Below are 14,856 nucleotides of genomic sequence, written 5' to 3'. Positions count from 1 at the left end.
TTAAACGAAGCGGGTAACAAAGTACGAAACATTCAGGAGACGCCTGGAGTCGGAAAGACTCAAATCTATGAGACTTTGAAAAACAAGGAAGCGATTCTTACTCAGTCCGATTCTGGCAATTTCCATGCTCAGAGTGAATTGCTTGTGGCTCAAGTAAATGAATATTTCCTAGAATGGTTTGATTGTTATCATGTTAAAAACTTTCCGCAAACTGGACCGCTAATAAGAGTCGGAGAGCAGTCAAATGTGTAGAGCGTGAACAACAGGGGGCTCAGTACACATCCTTGAGGAGAACCGGTGCTGAGTGTGATGGTGAAGGAGAATGTTACATTATTACTGGCATACAAAGACATTGTGCTATCTTCTTTATTTTCTATTTCTATTTCTAACTTTTGGCCCGGCCCTCCACAATATTTTCTGCTTCTCATTTGGCCCCCCCGGGAAAATAATTGCCCACCCCTGCGTTAAAGCGTTTCTTTTCTTAATTGCTTGGTATGCAAAGGTCCATTTTCTCGCCATTTTAGCAATGCAACGTTCGTGCTGCATCTGAAACTAACAATAACAAATTATTCCTGTACGACTGGGCATGTGTAAACCAGTGTGGTGGTTGCTGTTGCCGTTTCCAAATGAAGCAGTAGAGGTCGCTGTGGCATGGTGAGTTTGGATTAGACTTTTGCAGAAGGCTTGTTTTCATTCTAGTGAATCTCGTTGCGAGGCAAGAGCAGAGAAAAAGATTTCGTGTAACGAAACAGGGGGACTTTTCGTTGTAGGGGGAGCAAAAAAGTGGGAATGGCTTTCATGCATGAACATTTTTTTCACACTAGGGTGTATTTTCGCCCATGTAGGTCTCGTTGTAGAGGAGTTTCACTGTATAGAGAGCTAATTTTATTATTCAAATACCAATTGGACATACGAGTGATTTCAGTTACAAGCATGGTCAAGAAAAAAAATGAAAGCACCAACAGGGACGACGCATGACGGTCTGTCAGCAACTTTTCACCGCATTATGCCCCCCCCCCCCCGCCCCTCAACAATTATTTTTCTTCAAGTGACGGCTGTTGTCGGTGCCTCTTTCCGGGGCCAAATTTTGGGCCCAGCACGTCCCTGGGTGTCACGTTTCTGTTTTCGGCCTGGCCAGCAGGTGGCAGCCTGAACGGACTTTCTGACTGCACATCTGCTGCCAATCAGTCTATCAAGGGACTCTGTACTTAACACTAGCATGACCCAAAGGTTTTCTTGACCCTTCTTCAGTCTGCTTGTTGTCGGAGTACTGTTTATGCCTTGCTGCTTCCTTGCTCATCGACCTTTCTTGCCATAGACCTCGTCGTTTTTTCGGTTTTGAACTCTCTGTACCATTGGTTTTGTAAGTATGGTTTTTATTTTGTGATTCGGCTCTTGCTTGCGTGTATTTTGTGACATTGTTTTTTCGTTTGTATTCTCGGTTCTTGTTTTCTCCCCTTGCCTTTTGTGCAAGCGCTTTTTGTTATTCGTTTTTGTGCTCTCTGGTCCCTGTTTTGACCAACGCTTATGTTACTACTTTGTCGGTGCGATTTTTGTTCATTAAAACATTCTTTTTGCTACGGAGACCTTGTTTGGCTTCTACACTTTTTGGGATCCCAACTTGATTTGGTTTGTCCGAATCGTGACACTGGGCACCTTTGTACACATTTTTTTTAGGACATTTTCGTTTGGTGTTGTGCTGTGAAAGTTCTCAAGTGAAATGTATGCCTTGGCTCAAAAGAGGTTGTGAAACACTGGTTTAAATGACAGTTCAACTTCTTATTGAACTGTCAAATAAAACAAAAGTTAGACATAAAGTCTTACAAGCCAACCAGATGATTTGCTAGTTTGTCGTGTGCGTGCGTCACCAGTGTGGAAGTGAGCGGACGTTTGACGCAGGACAGACGCCAACTGTTTGCTTCTGCTCAAGATCATCCCATCAAACACTTGAAATGGAGACCGAGGTGATTGAGGCGTGTTAACCACTGAAGGGCGCGTCATTCGTTGCCCCTAAGCCTCCAGTGCAGGCTGATCTAAGCCATCACCTCCATGATTATAAAGGGGCCTCATGACATCAAATGTTGGCATGGCCGGCATTCCTGGATAACAAGCTCTTTTCAAGCGCGTGAGGAGCACTGTCAGAGCTGCTGCCTGTCAGGTGTCATCTTCTCTGTTTGCCGACCTCTGTTATATTGCCCAACAAAACCAATTATGCGAAATGGAAAGGGCCCAAACAAAGTAAACTGCCACTATGGGGAGCAAAGACCTCCACCGGGAACAAATTATCCTGAAAGTCGAATTCATTCCATGACCAAGGTCAGAACTCAATTTGCTCTAATATTAAAAAAAAAAAATCTCCATTCAAATTGTATTGTATAAAAAAGCAGTAAACCGTTTGAGCAACTCTGCAAAACAAAACCTAAAATGTTTTTGTGACATGATTTTGAAAAAGAAAAATAGCATTGTTGTTAAAAAACAAACAATCAAACACCATACAACAATAAGGAAAGTTTCTGCAAAAATATTGAATGGCCAGTCCGTCACCTGCATTTGTGAAGGCCTGCGAGTGTGCGTGCATATATATCTATATATCAATATATAGATATCGATATAGATGGATATAGATATAGATAGATAGATATCAGAGGCGATTGCTCGAAGACTGCAAGGGAAGCTCAGTTTCCCTTAAAATGTAAAAAAAAAAAATAATAATAAGTCATCAAATATATGTGCGTACATACAATTGTGTGGACATGTCATTGACTAAATATGCGCTACAACGCGCTCAACTTTTGTTCCGAATCAGCTTCTTATTACTGGTTATGACGCGAGTCTCTTCTCATTCATTCCCGCAGCTTCACTGTGCTTTAAACTGTGTGGACGCTGAGTGTCGACAGCACGGACGCTGGGCGTCTGGAGAGTTCAGACCCCGTTGTCCCAATGCATTGAAATGAGACCAGTCATTGGATAAATGCTGGTTTTGTCCCGCCCATCGGACGCTCAGCGTCTCTGGGAGTCATTGGACAGTTTATCGGCTGGCCTGGACACTGAGCTTTTCTGCATGATGATTGAATGATCTGTGTGAGGCTGAATCTCTTTTTGATTGACTGCGAAATGAGCCAATAACTGATCAGTGCAATGCCTGAGGTCGACAAACTGCTGTCATTAATGGCAACGATTGAAGCTACATCTGCAGGTGGAGAGATGAGCTTCTCGTTTGAAGCGGCTTAAGTCTTACACCCGCAACACCATGGGCCAAGGCCGTTTAAGCAGCCTAGCTCTGCTGGCCATAGAGAGGACACTAGTTTAGTCCCTGGAAAAGACGCCTTGTTGGTGTGACAGGGTCACAGATCATTTTCTTGAAAAGGAACGGAGAGTAGAATTCATGTATAAATAAACGGACACATTTTATGATGTAGGCCGAAATTGAGCTTCCCCTCCTTGACAGACCACCATCCGTCACTGATATATACATATATATATATATACCGTATATATCCATCCATCCATTTTCCGAGCCTATCCCAGCTGTCTTTGGGCAGTAGGCAGGGGACACCCTGAACTGGTTGCCAGCCAATCGCAGGGCACACAGAGACGAACAACCATCTGCGCTCACACTCACACCGAGGGACATCTTTGAGTGTTCAATCAGCCTGCCATGCATGTTTTTGGAATCTGAGAGGAAACCGGAGTACACGGAGAAAACCCACGCAGGCCTGAGGAGAACATGTAAACTCCATATATATATATTTATATGTGTATATGTAGTCGGATGGTGACTAAGAGAGGCAAGGTAGTCCACACTGAAGGGGTCTCACTCCCTGAAGGAACAATAGCAGACATTGAGAACAGCTACAAGTACCTCGGTATACCACAAGCCAATGGCAACCTCGAACTGGCAAGAAGGAAAGCGGCTACGGCCAAATACCTCCAGCGAGTGAGGCAAGTCCTAAGAAGCCAGCTCAATGGCAAGAATAAGACCCGGGCAATAAACAGCTATGGGCCCTGCCAGTGATCAGATACCCTGCAGGAATAATCAAGGGGCCAAAGGAAGAGATTCAGACTACGGACGTTAAGACCCGAAAGCTCCTAACCATGCATGGAGGGTTCCATCCCAAATCCAGCACCCTGAGACTGTACGCAAGCCGAAAGGAAGGAGGCCGGGGACTAGTGAGTGTGAGAGCCACTGTCCAGGATGAAACATCCAAGCTCCATGAATACATCAAGGAGAAGGCTCCAACGGATGACGTACTCAGAGAATGTCTCAGACAATGGGGAACAGAGGATGAGGTGCTGGAAGAGGGACCATCATGGGAGGACAAGCCCCTACACGGGATGTACCACCGGACCATAACTGAAGTGGCTGATCTCACGAAGTCCTATCAGTGGCTAGAGAGGGCTGACCTGAAGGACAGCACAGAGGCACTCATCCTGGCTGCTCAGGAGCAGGCCCTGAGGCCCAGATATACCACACCAGACAAGACCCAAGGTGTAGGTTGTGCAAAGAGGCACCTGAGACGATCCAACACATAACTGCAGGGTGTAAGATGCTGGCAGGGAAACCCTACATGGAACGCCATAACCAGGTGGCTGGCATAGTCTACCGAAACATCTGTGCGGAGTATGGACTGGAAACCCCAAGGTCAAAATGGGAAACACCTCAGAAGGTGGTGGAGAATGACAGAGCGAAGATCCTGTGGGACTTGCAGATCCAGACTGACAAGATGGTAATGGCGAACCAACCAGATATCGTGATCATAGATAAAGGGCAGAGGAAAGCCGTTGTCGTGGATGTAGCGGTCCCAAGTGATGGAAACATTAGAAAGAAGGAACACGAGAAACTCGAGAAATACCAAGGGCTCAGAGAGGAGCTGGAGAGAGCCTGGAATGTAAAGGTGACAGTCGTGCCTGTGGTGGTCGGAGCACTCGGGGCAGTGACCCCCAAACTAGATGAGTGGTTGCAACAGATCCCGGGAACAACATCGGACATCTCAGTCCAGAAATGTGCAGTGCTGGGAACAGCAAGGATACTGCACAGAACCCTCAAGTTTCCTGGCCTCTGGTAGAGGACCCGAGCTGAATGAGGGACGGACACCACCCGAGGGGTGAGACGAGGATTTTTTTTTCCATATACATATGTATATGTGTGTGTGTGTGTGCGCGCGCGTGTGTGTGTGTCTGTGTGTGAGTCTCCCTCACATTATCACTTATTTGTGTCTCAATGTGTGTTATTTTTTGACGGGCAGTAAATTTTTACGCAAGGTATATTCACTATTCAATTTTGTCTGATGAAAAGATAAAATGAAATATTTCGAAAAACGTGTGGCCGTACTCATGATTGTCACTGCAGAGCAGGGGTGGGCAACTGCGGCCCTTGAGGGACAGCAGCCCTGCATGTCTTACAAGTACCTTGTTGTGTACCTTAACACCTGCCACTATAATTGGAAAAGTGTGCAAATTACAAGGCTACAGAAGAAAGATATCTCGTGGAGAAAAAAAACCTGGTTGAGGCATCTCAGCAAATTGAGCTCCTCAAACACCACACACAGAAAATAAACAAAATAAACAAAATTGCCACTCGTGACAGCTGTCAGGATGGATGAACTCAAACTGCTTTATTACACTCTCTCCCCCACAACGGGAATTTGCCTTAAAATGACATTTTAATGTGTGCATCTTTCTTAAAAGCAATTCAGGTTCCCATCCTGCTTCAAACAGTCTACCATCATCCCAGTTCCCAAGAAATCGGCAACATCGGAACTGAACGACTATAGGCCTGTCGCCCTGACGTCTGTGGTCATGAAGTCCTTTGAACACCTTGTGCTGAACCACCTAAAGAACGTCACCGGACCCCTGCTGGACCCTCTCCAGTTTGCCTACCGGGCAAACAGGTCTGTGGAAGACGCAGTCAACATAGGTCTGCACTACATCCTCGAGCACCTCGACAGCACAGGGACCTACGCAAGGATTCTGTTTGTGGATTTCAGCTCTGCGTTCAACACCATCATCCCGGAACTCCTCACCCCCAAACTTCTCCACCTCGGTGTGTCCCCTACGATCTGCCAGTGGATCCTCAGCTTCCTGACGGGACGGACACAACAGGTGAGACTGGGAGCAACAACATCATCAATACGCACCACCAGCACTGGAGCTGGTGCACCACTGCTCTTCTCTCTCTACACAAACGATTGCACCTCAACAGATCCAGCTGTCAAACTCATAAAGTTCGCAGACGACACCACGGTCATCGGTCTCATCAAAGACGGCGACGAGTCTGCGTACCGCCAACAAGTGGAGCAGCTGGAGCTCTGGTGCAGCCGACACAACCTCGGGCTGAACACGCTCAAGACTGTAGAGATGATCGTGGACTTCAGGAAACATTCTTCTCCACAGTTGCCCCTCACACTATCCAACTGCCCTGTGTCAACCGTCGAAACCTTCAAGTTCCTGGGAATCACAGTCTCCCAGGACATGAAGTGGGAAGTCAACACCATCTCCATCCTGAAAAGGTCCCAGCAGAGGATGTACTTCCTGAGGCTGCTGAGGAAGCATAGCCTGCCACAGGAGGTGCTACGACAGTTCTACACGGCAGTCATCGAATCAATCCTGTGTTCTTCCATCACGGTTTGGTTTGGGGCCGCCTCAAAAAAAGGACAAAATCCGACTTCAACGGACAGTTAGGACGGCGGAAAAAATCGTTGGCACCGCCCTACCCACTCTTGAGGACTTGCACACTGCAAGAATCAAGACAAGGGCACGGAAAATCCTCCTGGATCCCCCGCACCCTGCCCACCATCTTTTCCACCTACTCCCCTCAGGCAGACGCTACAGATCCATGCGCACCAAATCCAGTAGACACTTAAACAGCTTCTTCCCTCTAGCCATTAACTCCTTAAACAGTCACTGACGTAGTCACTCTTCTTGTACTACAAATACTGCTACTGGTTACTCTAAAATGGTTCAATGATTTGTTGTTTACGATGATACTAATGCAGCGTGTTATACCGGAGACAAATTCCTTGTGTGTTCTACATACTTGGCCAATAAAGATGATTCTGATTCTGATTCTGATTTCAAAAGAAATTCCTCCACTGCAAAAATTGTGATCATACATCCCGATGTGCAAACAAAGCCAGCGGCCGCAGCAGGTGTCGGCATTGGGGCCCTTTCTCGAGGATTATAATGGTTTCTGTAACGCAAAACAAAATCTGTCATCTCATGATTCAATAGTGTGCTATCTGCTCGTACGATCGTGAGATTAGGTGCTCGTCGGATGTGGCGACTGACTGCATGCTGGGCTTTGAGGCCATAATGCCTTGCGGTTCTGAACGCTACAAACAAGTGAAGCTTGTCACTTTTTACTGACCATTTCCAATGACTTAAAATCCCGAAGGATTGTTTGTCTGTAAGTGCCTTGCGACTGAGTGGCAACTAGTCTGGGACATACCCCACCTCTCGATTCCAGCTCACCTGCGACCCTAATGAATGAAGTTGGCATCGAAAATGGGTGGATGTTTCCAGTGGCAACAACTTCGATTTTCCTATCTACAGGCAGGCATCTGACACACAGCCACGTGTGAATGGCCTTTTTTAAAAAATTGCTAAATTGCAACGTTCAAAATATACTGTATACACATTGAGTATTACAGTGCAGAAAAAGCACTATTACAACGAAGACCCATTCAAACAAGAAAATCAAATTTAATCAATGACATTATACAGATTTCAAACCTATTCTCTTTCAGAATGAGTAATCAATCTGGAGGGGAAAAACAAGCGAGAGAGGCCACTGTTGCTGTTATGTCAGCCCGAGGCATAACATAGTCAGGTGCTCCCTCTAGCGGCCGCAACCAACAGTCATCTGACACTTGCGTCAGAGCAGAGTGGACCGACATTAAAAAAAAAATTTAAAAAGAAAGAAAGAAATGCAGGTTTGCTGCAGAAACGTCTGTCCTCCACCCGGAGCTTCCCCACCTAATCAAAGATGACAAAGGTAGAGGCTGTTGTACGAACAAGATGTCCCGCCCTGCAGGAGAAGTAGACGTCGCTGATGAAAGTGTGCCTATGTTGGAGCTGTCACGGGCTGCCGCTCCCCTCGAGAGATCGATGAAGCTCTCCAGGCGATCGGGGAAATCAGTCATGCTGAAACTATAGAGTACAGCAGTGACGCACAGAATAGTCACACAAGCCATATTGACAAAAAATGTGCGTTTGGGTGCCAGCAGACCTTTGACATTGACACCATTGTCCTTTAGTTGTGTGGCCTCGCTTGACACGCTTGTTTTGCTCCTCATTCTTTGCATCTCAAATGACATCTCACCCTAGGTTCTCTTTCTCCAATTCACACATTTATTATACTTCCACTTTGACCATGATTAATATCCACTGCCGCAATTACCCCCCCCCCCCCCCCCCACCAACCCTCCTGGTTGACCTTCCAACATCCATTATCAATGCTGAAAAACAGCACTATCACATCCACATCCTCTCTATTGCCATTTCTCCACCCTGTAGTCTGTGCATTTTACCTCTTTGTCTGAATTATCTCACTTTTGCAGTCACTGAACTGGCATATGTCACAGATGGAGTGGACTCTCCTCAAACGTGTTGCGCACGCCACTCACTGTCCCTTCATGAGAAGGACTCGGAGCTCTCATTGAACCAGGGCAAGAAAGGCTTGACGCTGAATTTGTTAGGGGTGCCAGAGTGTGCGAGAGAAAGAGAGAGAGAAAGAGACAAAGTGAGAGACAGAGAGAGACAGCAAGACTGAATAGTGTCCTGGTACTCTTGGTACATTTCAGAATAAAGCCATCTCTGTTGTAATATGGGGCACAAAGCACTTCATTGTGATGGACATAACCGATTTTCACAACAAATTTAGGGACACCAGTTAAACATTCGACACAATTGGTTTTATAAAAGCACCCAAGGGAAAAAAGTTGTGCATCTGATTCCTGAAAAGTGGGCCAAAATTCTGGCTCCGACTGGTTGGCTGGTGCCTCCAGATCTGAATGAATGTGCATAAAGCAGACCTGCGCAAGGCCGGAATGGGTTACAAAACCACCAGCAAAAGGAAAACGACTGAAGCCGTCATCGAAAAGTGTAAGGTGCACAAAATGACAATACACAGAGCAGCGTTGCAAGAAGATCGAGTGACGATAACGATGTGTGACAGTTATGTACACAGCCGGAACAAGCAAAAGGGTTGGTAAGTAACACACTGCGCCACAATGGACTGAAATCTTCCATTGGCTGCATGGCCGCACCTAAAAGACTCAGTGAAGATTTGGGAGAAAGTGCCGAGGTGGAATCAACCCAAATTAGAGCTCTTTGATACCAAGTCTTCTACAGACCTCAAGCCAACAGAAACCCTGTAAAGGGAGATGAAACTTTAAGTTTCAAAGCATCAGCCAGGAAAGCTGAAGGATGTCAAGACTTTTGCTAAAGAGGCCAAAATCCCTCCGGAGATGTGTCTGAATGTGGTGAGCAACTACTGCAAACGTCTCACCGCTGTGCGTACACCCTCTGCTCTCTCCATCAAGTACTCATTTTTCTCAATACAATGCAACAGTTCAGAAACCAATTATATTTAGTTTTTTCCCTCCACAATTTTGTCTTATCTATGCTCTATTACCCCAACCACCAAAATTCGAGCGAGTTGATTTCTGTCTAAGTGAGGAAAAAAACAATTCTGCCGGGAATCAGATCATTGTTTCTCCCGCTGCATGAATATACTGGATAACGCCCTGCAATTCCGGTTCAGGATATTTTTTGTTGCCACCAGTTTGTCTACACACTTAAATCTTCTCACTTCTTTCTCACTTCTGACTGTGGCTTCCAATCTCATGCTTTGATCTTCTCATATGATTCGAAGAGGCTTCAGGAGATTTTATGACACTGGAGCACATGTCTTATGCCCAGAGTGCAGAAAAGTTTGCTGCACATTTGCAAAGGCAGCACTCTACAAACACCTCTTCAAACGGGTTGTCTTTTAAAACATCTGAACGTTGAGAGTGTAATACTCAGTGTACTTGTATTTTGCACATTCCCCAGGCTCATCAATTGAGATCTTAAACGTCTTAAAGTAATACTGTATGATTCTTTGAATATACGTTAGTCCTACATTTACAAGGAAAAAAAAACACAATGTCCAAAACGCAAACTGCTCAGTATATTTGGTTAGTCCTCGAATGAGATGCAAGCTGTCCTTGGCCAGGCGATGATCATATCATGCCTAACAGACATGTCAGCTTCTTGGCTCTTATCCATGGAACCCAAGGAGGAAAATTGACAGACAGAGACATTGATCCACATTGCCATCACGGCACCCAGCATACGCACAGCAACACCGACAACCTTCCCCACAATACCAACCAACCGTTGGCAAACATGTCGTTAGAGAAGGTAGCTTTAACGTTGGTGGAACCTCAAGGTGCCTGAAAGAACTTGAGGATCCAGATACCGAAACCTGAACATGATACCGAGATCTTTAACAGCATATCATTGGGGGGGGCATACGAAAGATTTCGCTGGTGTCACCGTATTGGCGACGGCTAAACTGATGACCAAGAATTCATACGTACCCAATGCATGAGTGCCTGCGGGTTGAAAAGTTGCCGTGCGTCTTCCGTTGGAAGCGAGAGTCTTTGTTCATCATGTCGTCCCAAAGTTGATAAGCAGCCAGTTGAAATAGAAAGCGTTAAATGCGAGGGAGAAACCAAGTCTGTGTTGTGACAAACCCTGCCATGCTGGAATGAACTGAAGAATCAGTTCACGTTGTCTTTTGATCAGATTATAGGAAACCAAAAGAGCAAAGGACACTGGTGAACGTTAAGTCTGGCCACGGGAGTCCCTCTCGGTATTTCCTCGATTTTCTGGAAACGCTTGGCTTCCAACTCCATGCAAAATCGGCAGATCAGAGTGCATCAAGGTGCAAATTCAATTTATGATCCGGCTCCTGAGTGCAGCATTCTGTTCAAGTCCACTTGTTTACATGGGGAGGAAGGAAGCGGACATGTGGAGCACATGCCTCAAAAGGCAATGAGCGCTGGCTGCTTGAGACCTCGCATCGCAGAGCTTCGGCATCTCATCTCGGAGAAAGTTCAGAGGGCAAAGCAAACCAAGCGTGGAAACCAAGGAAGCTGTCAGCCGCCCGTATTGGAGCCGACTGAGCAAATTCTTCACTTCACACTCTTTTTCAGCTCATCGCTGGTCTGATTTAGGTCCGTTTGCCGTCCTTCTAAGACTCTAAGACTGAGATCATCCGAATCAACACCAAAGCCGTAACATGCATTTGCTTAACAAAAGCTTCCGGACCATTCTCTGTTTTTAAAAATGCTCTCCAATAACATTGATATCAAAGAGTTGCCTTTCATCATCCGGTCGTGTCGAATCAGCCTTAGTGGAGGGGGGTGGAAAACTGAGCTGGAAAGAACATTGAACTCCCATCGGATGCTCCCTGGAGTGGACCGTCCCTCGTCGCCCCTGTCAGAGGGCCCACAACAGACGTCTGCTCCCTCTTCTATTCTCTCTTGAGAGTGGTGGGATCGAACTTGGGGCTTGTAACAACAAACAACGCTATCTCCCCCCCAGAGTATGAGAGACAGAGAGAGACGGTGCAGTGGGCGAGGAGGGGTGGGGTGCGGACCTATTGGGAGAGGCAGTGCAAGCAAGTCCCAATGAGAGCAAACGGGACAGAGAGGGCAGAGAATTTGACCGGCAGGCATTGCTGAAAAAGTTGAGCGGTACTGCAAAATATGAAGCGTGTGTTCCAATACGCTTTCGCGAATTTGCGTGTGAGAAACCTGCCTCAGAGCCAGCGGCAATAACAGTACGCTGGTCAATCAATACTTTGATATTGCATCTGCGTGAACCTTCTGTTCTGCACCCGGTAACATGATCACATGATAAGCCGTCCACTGTAGTAACCGCTGTCCCCGAAATAGTTAATATCGCACTCCCCTCTCATGCCATCATATCCTCTGATTGGATAGCACAAGATCCCCGTCAGTAGAACTAATCTGCAAACATACAAGCACAATACATGTTTTTGTAGTAAGTAAAGCACGGGACCAAGTGAGGGGCGCCGAAATCAACACAGTCAACACACTTCAAACAAACTGAGCCAAAATACACAAACTACTGAACATTGTGTCTTTTTGCAAGCAGACTATTCTCAAGTGAATCCGACCCGTTGGATTGGAGTTGCTGTTCAAGTGACTTTTTCAACTGCACCATGCAAAATTTGAAGATCTTCACACTACATAAAAATAGCCAATGACTCTTGTCTTGTATCGTATTTCGCCACAGCAGTTAACACATAGTAAGATTATTTTTGGAAATTGGCAATTATTGAGCAGAAAAAAACCCAAAACCTTTGAGAACCCAGTTTAAGTTTGTGTATGTTTTGGGCAAATGTATCCAAACACAAATATGACATAACTTTCAATGCACATTGCTCGTAATTTGTGCTGCACAATGGCATGCGCATCATGTGTGGCTCCACAGGGTGACGATTCACACCCCCAAATGCGTGAAGTTAGGTCACAATGTCCAAGGAATATTTCGCTGGCCTTTTGCCCCAAGAGCATCAACCACACAGTTGGGGAGCAGATATGACACAAGGATGCCATCAATGACTTTATGTGGCGCGCAGCGGGGGCAACTTTTGAAAAGTCAGGTAGACAAATGAGCCGTCATTAAACTCAGCGTTGTCTTTTTACCTTTGTTATGTTTCTGTCTGGTTACGTTTGGTTTTGTTTCCTCATGTGCCCTTTTTGTCACCACCTGTTCATCAGTGTCTCTTGTGTTTAACCAATCAGATCCCTCAACCCTTTGTGTCTTGTCCAGGTGTTTCTCATTGTCTTGTCACTTTGCTTATATTTAGTTCCCTGAATTCTGTCAGTCTTTGTTGGGTCATCGTGTGTGTGTGTGTGTGTGTGTGTGTGTGTGTGTGTGTGTGTGTGTGTGTGTGCGTGCATGCGTGCGTGCGAGCGAGATATGTGAATATCTGTGTGCTCTGCTCTTGTCACGTTTTGTTTTCTGTCACAGGTTTCTTGAGTTACTTTGGCTTCCTTGTGATTTCTAGGACTTTGTTTGAGTACTTCAAGTTCGTGTTTTTCCAGTGTACTCCTGTTTGCATTTTGTTACATACCGTATTGGCCCGAATATAAGACGGCCCTGATTATAAGACGACACCCTCTTTTTCAAGACTCAAGTTTGAAAAAAGACTTTTTGAACACCAAATTAATTTTTATACAGAAAATAATTACAGTACATCTGAAACAAATGATTATAATAATATATTTGAGAGAAAAAGCATGTTATTTTGCCTCATTCATATCTTAATATCTGAGCATTTAAATATGTAAACTAAAGTGCAATCACATTCGTATATGAATGGCTTCTGGTTTTTGAAATGTAAATTACATCGCAACTTCTCCTCAGCTGCCGATCTTCGACCCACTTTTCTCCAGATTGTCGCTGCGTTTCTCCATTTTCTGTTATCTCTTCTATCATTTTTTTCTCTTTTCTTTCTTACCGCTATTTTTTATTTTTCTTCTTCGTGCTACCGCTAATTTAATTTTTATTCTTCGTGACAGGGGTTCACTTTGGCCTCGGGAGTCAAGTTCAGCATTCGCTTCAATGATATCTGGCGCCATCTAGCGTTGTGAATGGGTATAATGTCTAGACCCCGAACATAAGACGACGCCCACTTTTTCAGTCTTATTTCAATGCAAAAAACACCGTCTTATATTCGGGCCAATACGATACATCTTGGTCACTCCACCCTGTGCCTCCTTGCCTCCCTGCTTTTTGACAACCTTGCTACACATTGTTTCAAGCTGAAAGCAACAATAGGTTTGCAATTCATCGGCGGAAGTCCTTCCAACAATTCAACATGGGACACCAGAGAAGTACTAAAATTCTGAAACGATCTCAAATGCAGTGAGACGAAAAATGGGAATGGCTGTGAAAATGCAGTGACAATTCTGGTGCCAAATCATTCATTTGTGCTCAGAGTAGGCATGAGACATTTCATTTTCATTGGACTGTTCTCAACCTACAAAAAAAAAGCAATTCGAATTATTAATAGATCAAAATATACGGAACCCACAAATCCACTATTTATCAAATTAAATACGATGAAATTTTATGACCTGGTTGACTTTAAAATCGCCCAATTAATGTACAAAGCACACAATAACCTGCTCTGCCAAAACGAGAAAGCAGCTATGATTTAAGAGGTACCAACTTATTCAAAAAACTCAAAACAAGAACAAACATCAAGCAAAGAAGTGTATCTATCAAAGGTGTTAATCTGTGGAATAATCTCGAAACGGACCTGAAAATGAGTAAATCGCTTGCTGAGTTAAAAAACAAATTCAAAAAAATAGTACAAACAACCTACATCAATCAGAGTTAAAATGATCAAGTCTAAACATTAAATATAATGATAAATCAGAACTAAGTTGATAAATAGAGAAAGGTATATAAATATCCATTATGAATTTAAGAGAAAATTGACACAAGAGTGTCAGGGTGTGGAAGTATATAATCCCGATACAAACCAAAAGTTGTAAAAATATCACGGTTAAGGGTAAAGTATGAGCCTTAATGGAGACTTCTTTCTTCTTACTTTTTTCTTTTCTGATTGATATAAAAATGATTTATTAGATACAATCACATAACGGGGTAGGACTAGATAAGTTTTTTACTTCTTCCTACTCCCTTGAACATAATAACTGTGTTGAATGAAGATTGATTTCTTTCTTTTTACTTTTTTTATCTACCTTATTTTCTGTCAAATTATTACTGTATATGTTTTATGTTCAATAAACAAACAAACAAACAAAC

The 14,856-nt window shown here is 44.6% G+C and overlaps 1 protein-coding gene across 4 annotated transcripts in view; it reads right to left on the bottom strand.

Moving 5' to 3' along the window:
• The window catches only part of LOC147195344 (3',5'-cyclic-AMP phosphodiesterase 4C-like), an 81,278-nt gene that overhangs the window by 39,727 nt on the left and 26,695 nt on the right, over positions 1-14,856 (bottom strand). Inside the window, exon 1 of one of the 4 annotated variants that reach the window (XM_086129840.1) lies at positions 10,584-11,544. The exons of the other annotated variants lie outside the window; for them this stretch is intronic. Within the exon in view, the coding sequence (XP_085985966.1) occupies positions 10,584-10,657 (74 nt within the window). The 5' untranslated portion in view covers positions 10,658-11,544. Of the gene's footprint in view, positions 1-10,583; positions 11,545-14,856 lie in introns of those variants that run through there. 4 annotated transcript variants of the gene reach the window in all.

Source organism: Hippocampus guttulatus, chromosome 14, assembly GCF_054856545.1.
Source record: "Hippocampus guttulatus isolate MCC_2025c chromosome 14, RoL_Hgut_1.0, whole genome shotgun sequence".
Taxonomy (NCBI): Eukaryota; Metazoa; Chordata; class Actinopteri; order Syngnathiformes; family Syngnathidae; genus Hippocampus; species Hippocampus guttulatus.
Note: the sequence above shows the minus strand (reverse complement) of the source record. Positions and strands in the feature narration are given on the sequence as shown.